The sequence below is a fragment of the Dasypus novemcinctus genome, chromosome 4 (assembly GCF_030445035.2).
Source record: "Dasypus novemcinctus isolate mDasNov1 chromosome 4, mDasNov1.1.hap2, whole genome shotgun sequence".
Lineage (NCBI taxonomy): Eukaryota > Metazoa > Chordata > Mammalia > Cingulata > Dasypodidae > Dasypus > Dasypus novemcinctus.
This window is the reverse complement of record NC_080676.1, coordinates 105,641,642-105,652,749: the sequence shown is the minus strand read 5'-3', so window position 1 is coordinate 105,652,749 and position 11,108 is coordinate 105,641,642. Positions and strand designations below refer to the sequence as shown.

The 11,108-nt window shown below is 37.8% G+C and overlaps 1 protein-coding gene across 1 annotated transcript; it reads right to left on the bottom strand.

Annotated features, from left to right (window-relative positions):
• Positions 1-9,862: 9,862 nt before the first annotated feature.
• On the bottom strand, positions 9,863-10,816 carry LOC101444163 (olfactory receptor 5K1-like). Its single transcript, XM_004465946.2, has one exon. It carries the CDS (start codon positions 10,814-10,816, stop codon positions 9,863-9,865), a length of 954 nt encoding a protein of 317 aa, XP_004466003.2.
• Positions 10,817-11,108: the final 292 nt, after the last annotated feature.

The window sequence follows — 11,108 nt, the reverse complement described above, 5'->3', positions numbered from 1 at the left end:
AAAAAGAGTCTGGAGGCTGGCAGAAGGTTTGCCCTCATGCACAACTTAGCAGAGTTAGAGAGACAGATAAAGCAGATACAACCCCCAGATATTGGTTCCTTTGAGGGCTAAAGAGACCCATGGGAGTTATGGTCATGGCCGATGGGGTTAACTACCAGGGCAGATGGCCCCTCTTTGGAAATGGTGTTTATGTGTGATGAATCTGGACTCAGATGGGATCTCCCTTCATAAGACTTTCATGCTAATGTGCTGGAGGTGCAGTTAATGTTGGGGTTTAAGATATATTTAGGGGATTTGAATCTCTGGACTGACAATGTGATAGCCAGATCCTGAGCCTCAACAGACTCCAGCACCTACAATCTGATTTATTGGACTTACCACACTCAGCTAAGATGGAGTTGAAGAAGGACAACCACCACACCATGGAGCCTAGAGTGATTACAACTGAAAATGGGAGGATTGCATCCAGCATCCAGGTGGAATCTGAGCCTCCTCTTGACATAGAGGTGCAATGGACACAACCAATCCAATGTCCACATAGAAGAGGTGGCATTGGATTGGGAAAAGTGGACATAATGGACAAAGGGTATGGGGAAAGGCAGGAAGAGATGAGAGGTGGAGGCGTCTTCGGGACATGGAGCTGCCCTGGATGGTGCTTCAGAGGTAATCACCGGACATTGTAAATCCTCACAGGGCCCACTTGATGGAATAGAGGAGAGTATGGGCCATGATGTGAACCAATGTATATGAGGTGCAGGGGTGCCCAAAGATGTACTTACCAAATCCAATGGATGTGTCATGATGATGGGAACGAGTGTTGTTGGGGGGGGGGAGAGGGGGGGTGGGGGGGTGGGGTTGAATGGGACCTCACATATATATTTTTAATGTAATATTATTACTAAGTCAATAAAAAATAAAAAAATTTAAAAAAAAATTCAGGAATGAACAAACATATAATTGGTATTTAACTATAGACTGAAGTAGACTTATTATTTTTTTAAAGATTTATTTTTATTTATTTTTCTCCCTTCCCCCCACCCAGTTGTCTGTTCTCTGTGTCCATTTGCTGTGTGGTCTTATTTGTCTGCTTCCATTGTTGTCAGTGGCATGGGAATCTGTGTTTCTTTTTGCTGCATCATCTTGTTGTGTCAGCTCTCCATGTGTGCAGCAACATTCCTGGGCAGGCTGCGCTTTCTTTCATACTGGGTGGCTCTCCTTATGGGGTGCATCCTTGTGCGTGGGGCTCCCCTAAGCAGGGGACTCCCCTGTGTTGCATGGCGCTCTTTGCGTGCATCAGCACAGCACATGGGCCAGCTCCACACGGGTCAAGGAGGCCTGGGGTTTGAACCGCGGACCTCCCATATGGTAGATGGATGACTTAACCACTGGGCCAAGTCCACTTCCCTAGACTTATTATTATTCTTGCAATGGAAGACCTTATTTTGTTGATATGAAGACGGTGGTAACCAGAGGTTCTGAGAGGAGGGTGAGGGAAGAATAGGTGTAAACTGGGGCATTTTGGGGACATTGAAATTGTTCTGCATGATATCACAATGACAGATACAAGCCATTATATATTTTGACTAAACCTATAAAATTATGTTGTATAAATTGTAAACCAAAATATAAACTATTGACCATGCTTAGTAACGATGCTTCTATATTTCTCTTCAACTGTAGTAACAAATGCACCACACTAATGAGAGATATTGTTAAGAGGGAAGTGTGAGAGTGGGAAGAAGTCGGGTATGTGGGATTCCCCTATATTTTTTATGTAATACTTATGTAATATAAAGCTTCTTTAAAAATAAAGAAAAATGAAAAAATGCCAGTAATAAACCTAAAAAAAGAAAAAAAATCAGTTGAAATTATTGTAAGACAAGTTGCTATACCATGTTTCATTGGAACTCAGGCTCAGGTACAATAGAGACTTTCAGAAAATGATTGCCTTATTACTTACAGAGTATGAAGTTTCTAAAGAGAAAGGGAAGAAATCTCATTATGGCCATTCCCCTAGAGAGGCTAACTGGTTGAGTCATGGTCAGCAGCTCCACAAATGCTTGTTTGAATTAAAGATGAGGTGCAGGTTGTTGCCTGAGTGGTTTGACTTTTATGTAGTCAAAGTCAGGGGAGGGACCCACCAATGATCAAAAGCATTCATCAAGACTCACCTGTGCACACCTAAATATAGCTGTGTTTACAGCTGGAGTCAGTTGAGAATTAAAGTGTCCACTTGTTGCTTGTGGTCTCAAAAACCTGCACACAAACAATGAAAGATGGCAGCGTGCCAGTCAGATGCATACATCCAGACAAGAGGTCAAATAGATGAAATTAGATGAAGACAGGTTGGGGATAGTGATTATGTTCATGTTGTTCCCAATAAACTTTTAAACCAAAAGTTGGTTGTTGAAGAAGGTGAATAAAAGACTAATAAAGAAAAAGAGAAGGTGAAAATAACAAATTAAAATAAAAATGAAAGTGGGGATATAGCTATTGATTACTCAAAAATTTAAAAGATTAGAAGAGAATATTGTGAACAATTTTTTTTTGCCAAGAAATCAGATATTCTAGATGAAATGGATAAATTCCCAGAAACGTATAATTAACTTACACTGATTCAAGAAGATAAATAAAATCTCAACAGACAAGTTAGAGATTGAATGAATAATCAAGAATTCCTCCCAAAAAGGAAGTCCAGGACTGGAAAGCTTTCCTCATTTATTCCACCAAATATTCATAAAAGTTTTATCCACTAGTCTTTCTCAAACTACCCTAAACATCGAAGAGGAAGAGATTTTCCTAACCAATTCCATGAGGCCTTGATTCTAAACAAGATAAAAGAACATACACAAATATTACAGCCCAATTTCTGTTGTGAAAATAGATTTAAAAATTCTCAACAAAATACTATCAAATCAAATTTAAAACATATTAAATAATTAAACACCATGATCAAATGATTTTTAAACCAGGAATGAAAAATTGATTCAACAAAAGAAACTCAACATGATATGCCACATTAATGGAATGAACAGAAAATGAAACAAACAAACAAAAACCATGATCATCTTGATTGATACAGAAAAGTCATTTGACAAAATCTAATTCCCTTTCTGATGAAAACACTCAGAAATCAGGAAGCAGGAAACTTCCTCAACATGATTAAAGTCATTTAATAAAATTGCATCTAACATAACACTGAATGATAAAAGACAGAAAGCATTCCCCCTAAAATTATGAGTAAGACAAGAATGCCTGTTTCACAATGACTGTTCTATGATGGAAGTTTCAGTCTGAACAATTTGACATGAAAAAAAGATAAAAGAATCCAAATTGGAAATGAGGAAGTAAAATAATTTCTGCTCACAGAAGACATGATCCTTTATAAAGAACATCACAAGGAGTCCTCAAGGAAACTTGTAGTGGTTATCAACAAATTCAGATAGGTTGACAGCTAAAAGTAAATACACAATTTAAAACAACAAATGATCACAACAGATCTATCAACAAAGAGGATACATTGATAGAAAAAGACTACACTGTTGAATAAATTATTAAGTTAGGAAAAAATATAACACCATCAATCCCCCAAGTGCAATGGCAAAGACCAGTGAAGAAGGATGGTCCAACAATGAGCCCTTGATACTGATGACTATGCTTATGAGCCTGTGTGCCTGAAATGTGAACCAGGCTTAGAACTACAGAGTGCCTAAGAGTTACTTCCTGAGAGCCTCCATGTTGCTCAAATGTGGCCAGTCTCAAAGCCAAAGTCAGCATGTAAATGTGTTGCCTTCCCCTCATCATGGGGCATGACTCCCAGGGATGAGCTTCCCTGCCACCGAGGGATTACTACCAAGTACCAGCTGATGATGTAACTAGAAAACAACCTTGAATAAAATGGTCAGCTCAGACCAGCAGAATATCTCAGTATACATATAATACCAGGAGTTAAAAATGCTTTTTGAACTTGAATAAAAGGGGGAAATGGAAAGAACAAATGAGTTTATATGGATATGAGTCTCCAAAAAAGAGCTGGGAGGTCAGCAGAGGGGTTGCCCTTATGCATACCTCAGCAGAATCCCAGAGACAGATAAAGTAGATACAACCCCAGGTATTGGTTCTTCTGAGGGCTACAGAGACCCACAGGTTCTATGGTCATGGCAGATGGAGTTCAGTGCCATGTCAGTTGGCCCTACTTTGGAGTTTGTGTTTCTGTGTGATGGAGCTGGACTCAGATGTGATCTTTGTTCACAAGCCTCTATATATCCAGGGGACTGGAATCTCTGGACTAACTATGTGATAGCCAGGCCCTGAGCCTCAACAGACTTCAGCTCCTACACTCTGGTTTATTGGACTTACGGCACTCAGATAACATGGAGTTGAAGGTCAACCACCACACCATGGAGCCAAGAGTGCCTACAACTGAAAGCAGGAGGATTGCATCCAGCATCCATGTGGAATCTAAGCCCCCTGTTGTTACAGATGTGGAGTGGACACAACCATTCTAAGGTCCACAGGATGGAGGAATAGAGTATGGATTAGAGTGGATTTACTGATAATCTACTCATGAACTATTGTGATTAGTAATCAAAGAAAATGTGGCCTTGGTGTGGAGAAAGTGGCCATAGTGGCTGCTGGGGTAGGGAATGGGAGGAAGAGATGAAATGTGGAGGCATTTTTGGGACTTGGAGTTGTCCTGGGTGATGCTGTAGGGACAGTTACTGGACATTGTATGTCCTCCCTTGGTCCACTGAGTGGAACGTGGTAGAGAGTGGACTATGATGTGGACCGTTGACCATGAGGTACAGTGGTGCTCTGAGATGTATTCACCAAATGCAATGAATGTCTCATGATGATGGAGGAAATTGTTGTTATGGGGGGAGGAGTGGGGTGAGGGGGGTGGGGGTATATGGAGACCTCATTTTTTTTATTGTAATATTAAAAAATTAAAGACAAAAAAAGGGTCAATTCAGACCAGCAGAATATCTCAACCTACATGTAATAACATTTGTTAAAAACTGCTTTTTAACCTTGAATAAAAGGGGGAAATGGAAAGGACAAATGAGTTTATATGGCTATGAGTCTCCAAAAAAGAGCCAGGAGGTCATCAGAGGGGTTGCACTTATGCAAACCTCAACAGGGTCCCAGAGACAGCCAAAGTAGATACAAACCCATGTACTGGTTCTCCCGAGGGCTACAGAGACCCACAGGTTCTATGGTCATGGCAGATGGCTCTAGAGTTCAGTGCCATGTCAGTTGGCCCTCTTTGGAGTTTGTGTTCCTGAGTGTGATGGAGTTCAACTCAGATTTTTTCCTTTCTACACATGCCTTTTCTGTTAATTTTACTGGACCTTTGGTTGATACTGGGGTTGTATATACTAGGAGACCTGAGTCTCTGGACTGTCCATGTTACAGACAGGCCCTGAGCCTCAGCAGACTTGCACCTCCTACCCTCTGGTTTATTGGACTTACCCAGGTCAGCTAACAGGAGGTGATGATCAGCCACCACACTAGGGAGCCAAGAATGCCTACAACTGTAAGCAGGAGAATTATATCCATCATCCATGTGGAATCTAAGCCCCCTCTTGATATAGAGGTGGAGTGGACATAACCATCCCAGGGTCCACAAGATGGAGGAATATAGTATGGATTAGAGTGGACTTACTGATATTCTAGTATGGAATTATTGTGATTAGTAGTGGAAGAAATTGTAGCATTGATGTGGAGAAAGTGGCCATGGTAGCTGCTGAGGGTAGGGAGAAGGAAGAAGAGATATGATTTGAGGGCATGTTCAGGACTTGGAGTTGTCCTGGGTAGTACTGCAGGGACAGATGCTGGACATTGTATGCCCTGCCATGGCCCACTGGGTGGACTGGGGGAGAGTGTAAACTACAATGTAAATCATTATCCATGTGGTGCAGCAGTGCTCCAAAATGTATTCACCAAATGTAATGAATGTCCCACAATGATGAAAGAGGTTGTTGATGTGGGAGGAGTGGGGTGAGGGGGGGTGGTGGGTATATGCGGATCTCATATTTTTTGAATGTAGCATTTTTTTTAAAAAGAGAAATATTTTTAAAATTAAGAAAAGTAAGAAAAGCATCTGCATAACGGGATGGAATTTCAAGTAACAAAACCATTTACCCCAGACAAAATATTATCTTTGGAGAAATCAAGACCAAAGTTCAAAGAATTTCAGAATGTCCTAGAATTGTGTAAGTTAAGAGAGAATCAGATAATTTGTTTTAGGTATTTGTGGGTGAATTCAATATGAACGGAAAAGTTTTGCTTTAGACCTATAGAGTGGATTGTCTGCATGCTCTTGCCAAATCATTTAATGATATGAAAAGAAGTTCAATATCATTTGTCACTAGGGAACTGAAAATTAAAGCTATAATGAAATACATATTAGGGTAGAAAAAAAAATGGCTAATAACAATTGCCAGGAAATATGTGAAGCTGCAGGAAGACTCATAGATTGCCTTGCTCTGTTGGCTGAGATTGTGCAGAAGCAAAGACACCACAATGGAAATAAACACATTTATCTCACAGTCTTGGTTTCTAATACCATTCCCCCCAAAAAGGAACTAAACATTTGGAAAAATGACTGATTTTAGGACTTGCAAAGAGATATACAAGATGAATCTGGATCATCTTTTAGGGCCTGAAAATAACCAAATATAGGAAATTAAAACAAATATATAGAAATAATAGATATGTGCCAAAAGTTTAAAATAGAAAACTGAAATTGTTCCCAGTAGCAAACGCTGAAATAATTTGATGAACTAAATTAATAAATTGTTGGGTTTTAAGTTAAATAAATACCCAGGAATCCATACTGATACATATAAATGATTGAAAACATGAAAAGGGATGAGACTAATATTCCCTGCAGAAAATTCTAAATAATTTATATGATAACTTGACCCAAATTTTAAACCATTAATAAACACCAGAAAAAACAGATTATAGGATATTTTATAAGACAACTGACATATTATTCGAAAACTTAAATATTATGAATGATAAAAAGGCAAGGTAATTCTTCTAGATTAAAGTCTGTAAGGAGTCATTATATCAGAATGTGAATAGTGATCTTGGAACTGAATTCTTGAAAAATGTACATACATATAGATTACAATTTTGGAAATAATAAATCATTGAATGTGAATTGTATATTATATGGTATTGAATTGCTGATAAAAATTTGAGTATGATAATGGTATTACGATTATGTGGGGGATGTCTTTGTACTTCTGAGATATACAATGGAGTATTACAGGACAAAATAACATGGGATAGCAATTAAAGGTAGATGCATTACATATGTACACAAATGTATGGAGAAAAAGGGAAATTAACTTTCTTTAATCTTGGTTAGTGTGCTGGTTTAAGTCTTTTGTGGATCCCAGAAAATCTTATCCTTAAAGTGAACCCATTCTTGTGCCTATAAATCTATTGTAAATGGGAAGTTTTGATTAGATTCAGTCAAGGAAATTTCCTTTTTATTAGATGACTACAGGTAAGGGCCTTTGATTGGATTGCAACATCCAAGGTGAGTTTTGATACTCTTATTGGAGAACTTTCTAAAAGAAGGGATAGAAAGCCATGGACACAGGAAAAAATTGACAGAGATAGAAAAAAGCCAGGAGGGAGGAGCCAGCACTGCCATTAAAGTTCTGCCATGGGCCTGATGGCCCACAGCTGAGCTCAGGGAGAAAGTGTGGCATGGGGAGAAGGCACAGAAGCCACCATTGTGATTTTTCATGTGCACAATGGGGGCATTTTTGGGACTGTGAAGTTGTCCTGCATGACATTGCAGGGACAGATACAGGCCACTGTATAATGTATATTTTGTCATAACCCACAGAATTGTGAGGGTCAGAGTGTAGACCATAATGTAAACTGTAGTCCATGGTTTAGTAGCAATGCTTCAGCATGTGTTCATCAATTGTAACAAATATATCACACTAATGAAGGTTGTTGTTAATGTGGGAAAGTGTGTGTGTCGGGGGGGGAAGGAGAGCATAGGAATCGCTTATATTTTTTATATGACATTTATGTAATTTAAAATCTTTTATGTCCTCCCATGGCCCACTGGATGGAACATGGGAGAGTGTGGGCTATGGTGTGGACCATAGGCCATGGGGTGCAGCGATGCCCAGAGATGTACTCACCAGATGCAATGGATGTGTCATGATGATGGGGGAGAGTGTTACTGTGGGGGGAGTGGTGGGGAGGGGGAGGTGGGGGTGAATGGGGACCTCATATTTTTTTAATGTAATTTTTTTTAAAAAAATGAATAAATAAAATAAAATTTAAAAAAAACTTTTTAAAAAGAAAACATTAATTAAATAAAAAGAATCTCAGTAACCTGGTCCACTTCCACCTTTATTATCCTCAATCACCAATAGCTCTTACCTACCACTCTGCCACCTTTTTCATCCCATCCACCCTTTGCTCACTTGCCTCATCCCCCACTACCAGAGTTGAATATTTTTCCATTAACATCGACACTGCTCATGCTATTATTCCTGTTTCTTGTCTAACTTTCAAAAGTATTTCCCTTCTTTAAAGCACATTTACTTCTAATACTACTTTAAATACCCCAAGTTAGACTGATCACCATATTCTGAATCCCAAGCTTGCTATATATACACAATGTATAATTGCTTGTGTATAATATGCATTGCATTGGATTCATATGTTTGTTCAATATTATAATTACAGTTTAACCCATTTTGAGTTCAACTCTGCTTTAAGCTACTGTGAATGGAGATATAAATTACTAGGAGGAAAAGAAATGTTTATCCAAATCCCAGCTCTATTCGTGGGTGATATAGATTAACTTGGGTAAGGACTAAATAATTTGGTACATGAGTATTATTCTAGAAAAGCATGAAAAATAATGTCTAACTCTATGATAGGCAATATGAAAATGTCAGCTTAGTGCCTAGCATAGTGTAGTTTTCAGAAAGTTAATTTTTCTTTCATTTTGCCCTTTAAATGATCAATAAGTATTTTTTTTTGCTTAGATATTCGTACAGCATCCCACTATTTCTTTTCAAAACATCCACATACCAAATTTTTACAGGAAATTGCAGGTTAGTGGTATTGTTAAGAGCAAACAAGACAAATAATGACATCAGGGGAAAACAGTGATTTAATTGATATAGTCAGGATTTGTATTGTTAAGTATCTTGAACAATGGGTAAAATTACATGAAAATATCTGAATCCATAGGGATTTCTGTAAAAGTAGCATCAGTTTGAACTACGTACAGATATATCTTTGTTTGAAGATATTTTATTTCTGAGAAATTTAAAGGATAAATATCTACAAAACTAAAGATTAATGTGTTCTTATTTTCAGTTTACATAGCTTCATGAGTTCAAGCATAATCTCAAGAAATGAAAAAGGTGGAGAACTTAATTTTAAAAAGTACAGTATGCACCTAATAGATGGTATACTTAAGGAGGGATTAATATTTGAGAATATGGAATTTTCCTGAATTTTTAAGATTAGGGATTCCATATGTTTACCAACATTATTAAATTTATATACCATCTTCTTTTCTTAGTGTTTGTTGAACATAATAGCCAATTATAGTCTGACAGCATTTTTCCCTTGAGGGAAAGCATTTGCTCATACCTGATGGACTCTATTAGCTTTGATTTTGAAATACATCTCGGTAGAAATCTTCATCTATGAACTTACATAGCCAACATACTTTACGTGACTTATATATCATATTTTACAGATATATGATTTTACATAGATTGGTTTTGTACATTTTATCATAATCTCGAGTTTGATAAAAGCTGATATCATATTAAAAACAGTTTGCTATAGTCATTGATATTTATTTCTGACTGTTCTGTGATTTATTCTTCATAATTCTTTTAACAGCATTTATTACTTCCTTATTCCTCAGACTATAAATAAAAGGGTTTAATAAAGGAATTACTAGAGTATAAAAAAGTGTAGCAGGTATATCTTCATTCTCTTCTTTAACTGAACTTGGTTGAACATACCCAAAAAAAAGTGAACCATAGAATATTGAGACAGAGAGAAAGTGAGATGCACAAGTTGATAAAGCTTTGCCTCTTCCTTGTTTGGATTTCATTTTGAAAACAGTGAAAAGGATGAAGAGATAAGAGATTAGCACAATCATAATTGTAAAGACTTCAATTGAACCTGCCCAGATGTTTAGCATCAACTCATTGATATAAGGGTCAACACAAGAAAGCCTGAACAAGGAAAATAAATCACAAAAAAAGTGATTGATTTCATGAGATCCACAGAATGTTAACCTAAAGAGTAACCCTTCATGAATCATGGAATGTAGGTTCCCAGCTATGTAGGACCCTGCGATCATCTGATTGCAGAGTTTCTTTGACATTTTGGTGTGGTACTGTAGTGGGCTGCATATTGCCACATACCTGTCATAGGCCATTGCAGCCAAAAGAAAGCAGTCTGCAGTTTCAGCAAGACAGAGAAAATAAAATTGTGCCCTGCATTCATAAAAAGAAATCAATCTGTCTTCTGAAAAGAAGTTCTGTAACATCTTGGGGGTAATAGCACAGGAACAGCAGGAATCCATCAGAGCCAGGTTGCCCAGAAAGAAGTACATTGGTGTGTGCAGACGATGATCCATATAGATCAATGCCACCAGACCAAGATTGCCTAGCATGGTGACCAGATAGATGGTAAAGAATACTACAAAGAGAAGGTTCTTCAGTTCTTGTAGATCTGTAAATCCTGTGAGAATAAATTCAGTTGTAATGGAGTGGTTATCTCCGCCCATCTCCACCATCTCTGTTGAGGTAGGCATTATGGAGAAATAAGATTCTACTTCAGATTCTGTCATTTTCCATTAACATTTCTCTGTGTACAACAGTCACTGAAGCTTCCTTAATTGTCATCTCTTGCCTTTGAAACACAGCCATGCATACTTCTAGGATGAATTATTTCCTCTAAAGTTCATCTCTATGAGCTCAAGCTATGAGATCAGGATTCATACAAATATCTTGATAATTACAAAGAAATTACTTACAGTAGTAAAGATTTACTGCATGATTTTGTGCAAGAATAGTATACAAATCTAG

Coding starts and splice junctions, on each gene's coding strand:
- LOC101444163 (XM_004465946.2), bottom strand. CDS start 10,816: ATGGTGGAGATGGGCGGAGATAACCACTCCATTACAACTGAATTTATT.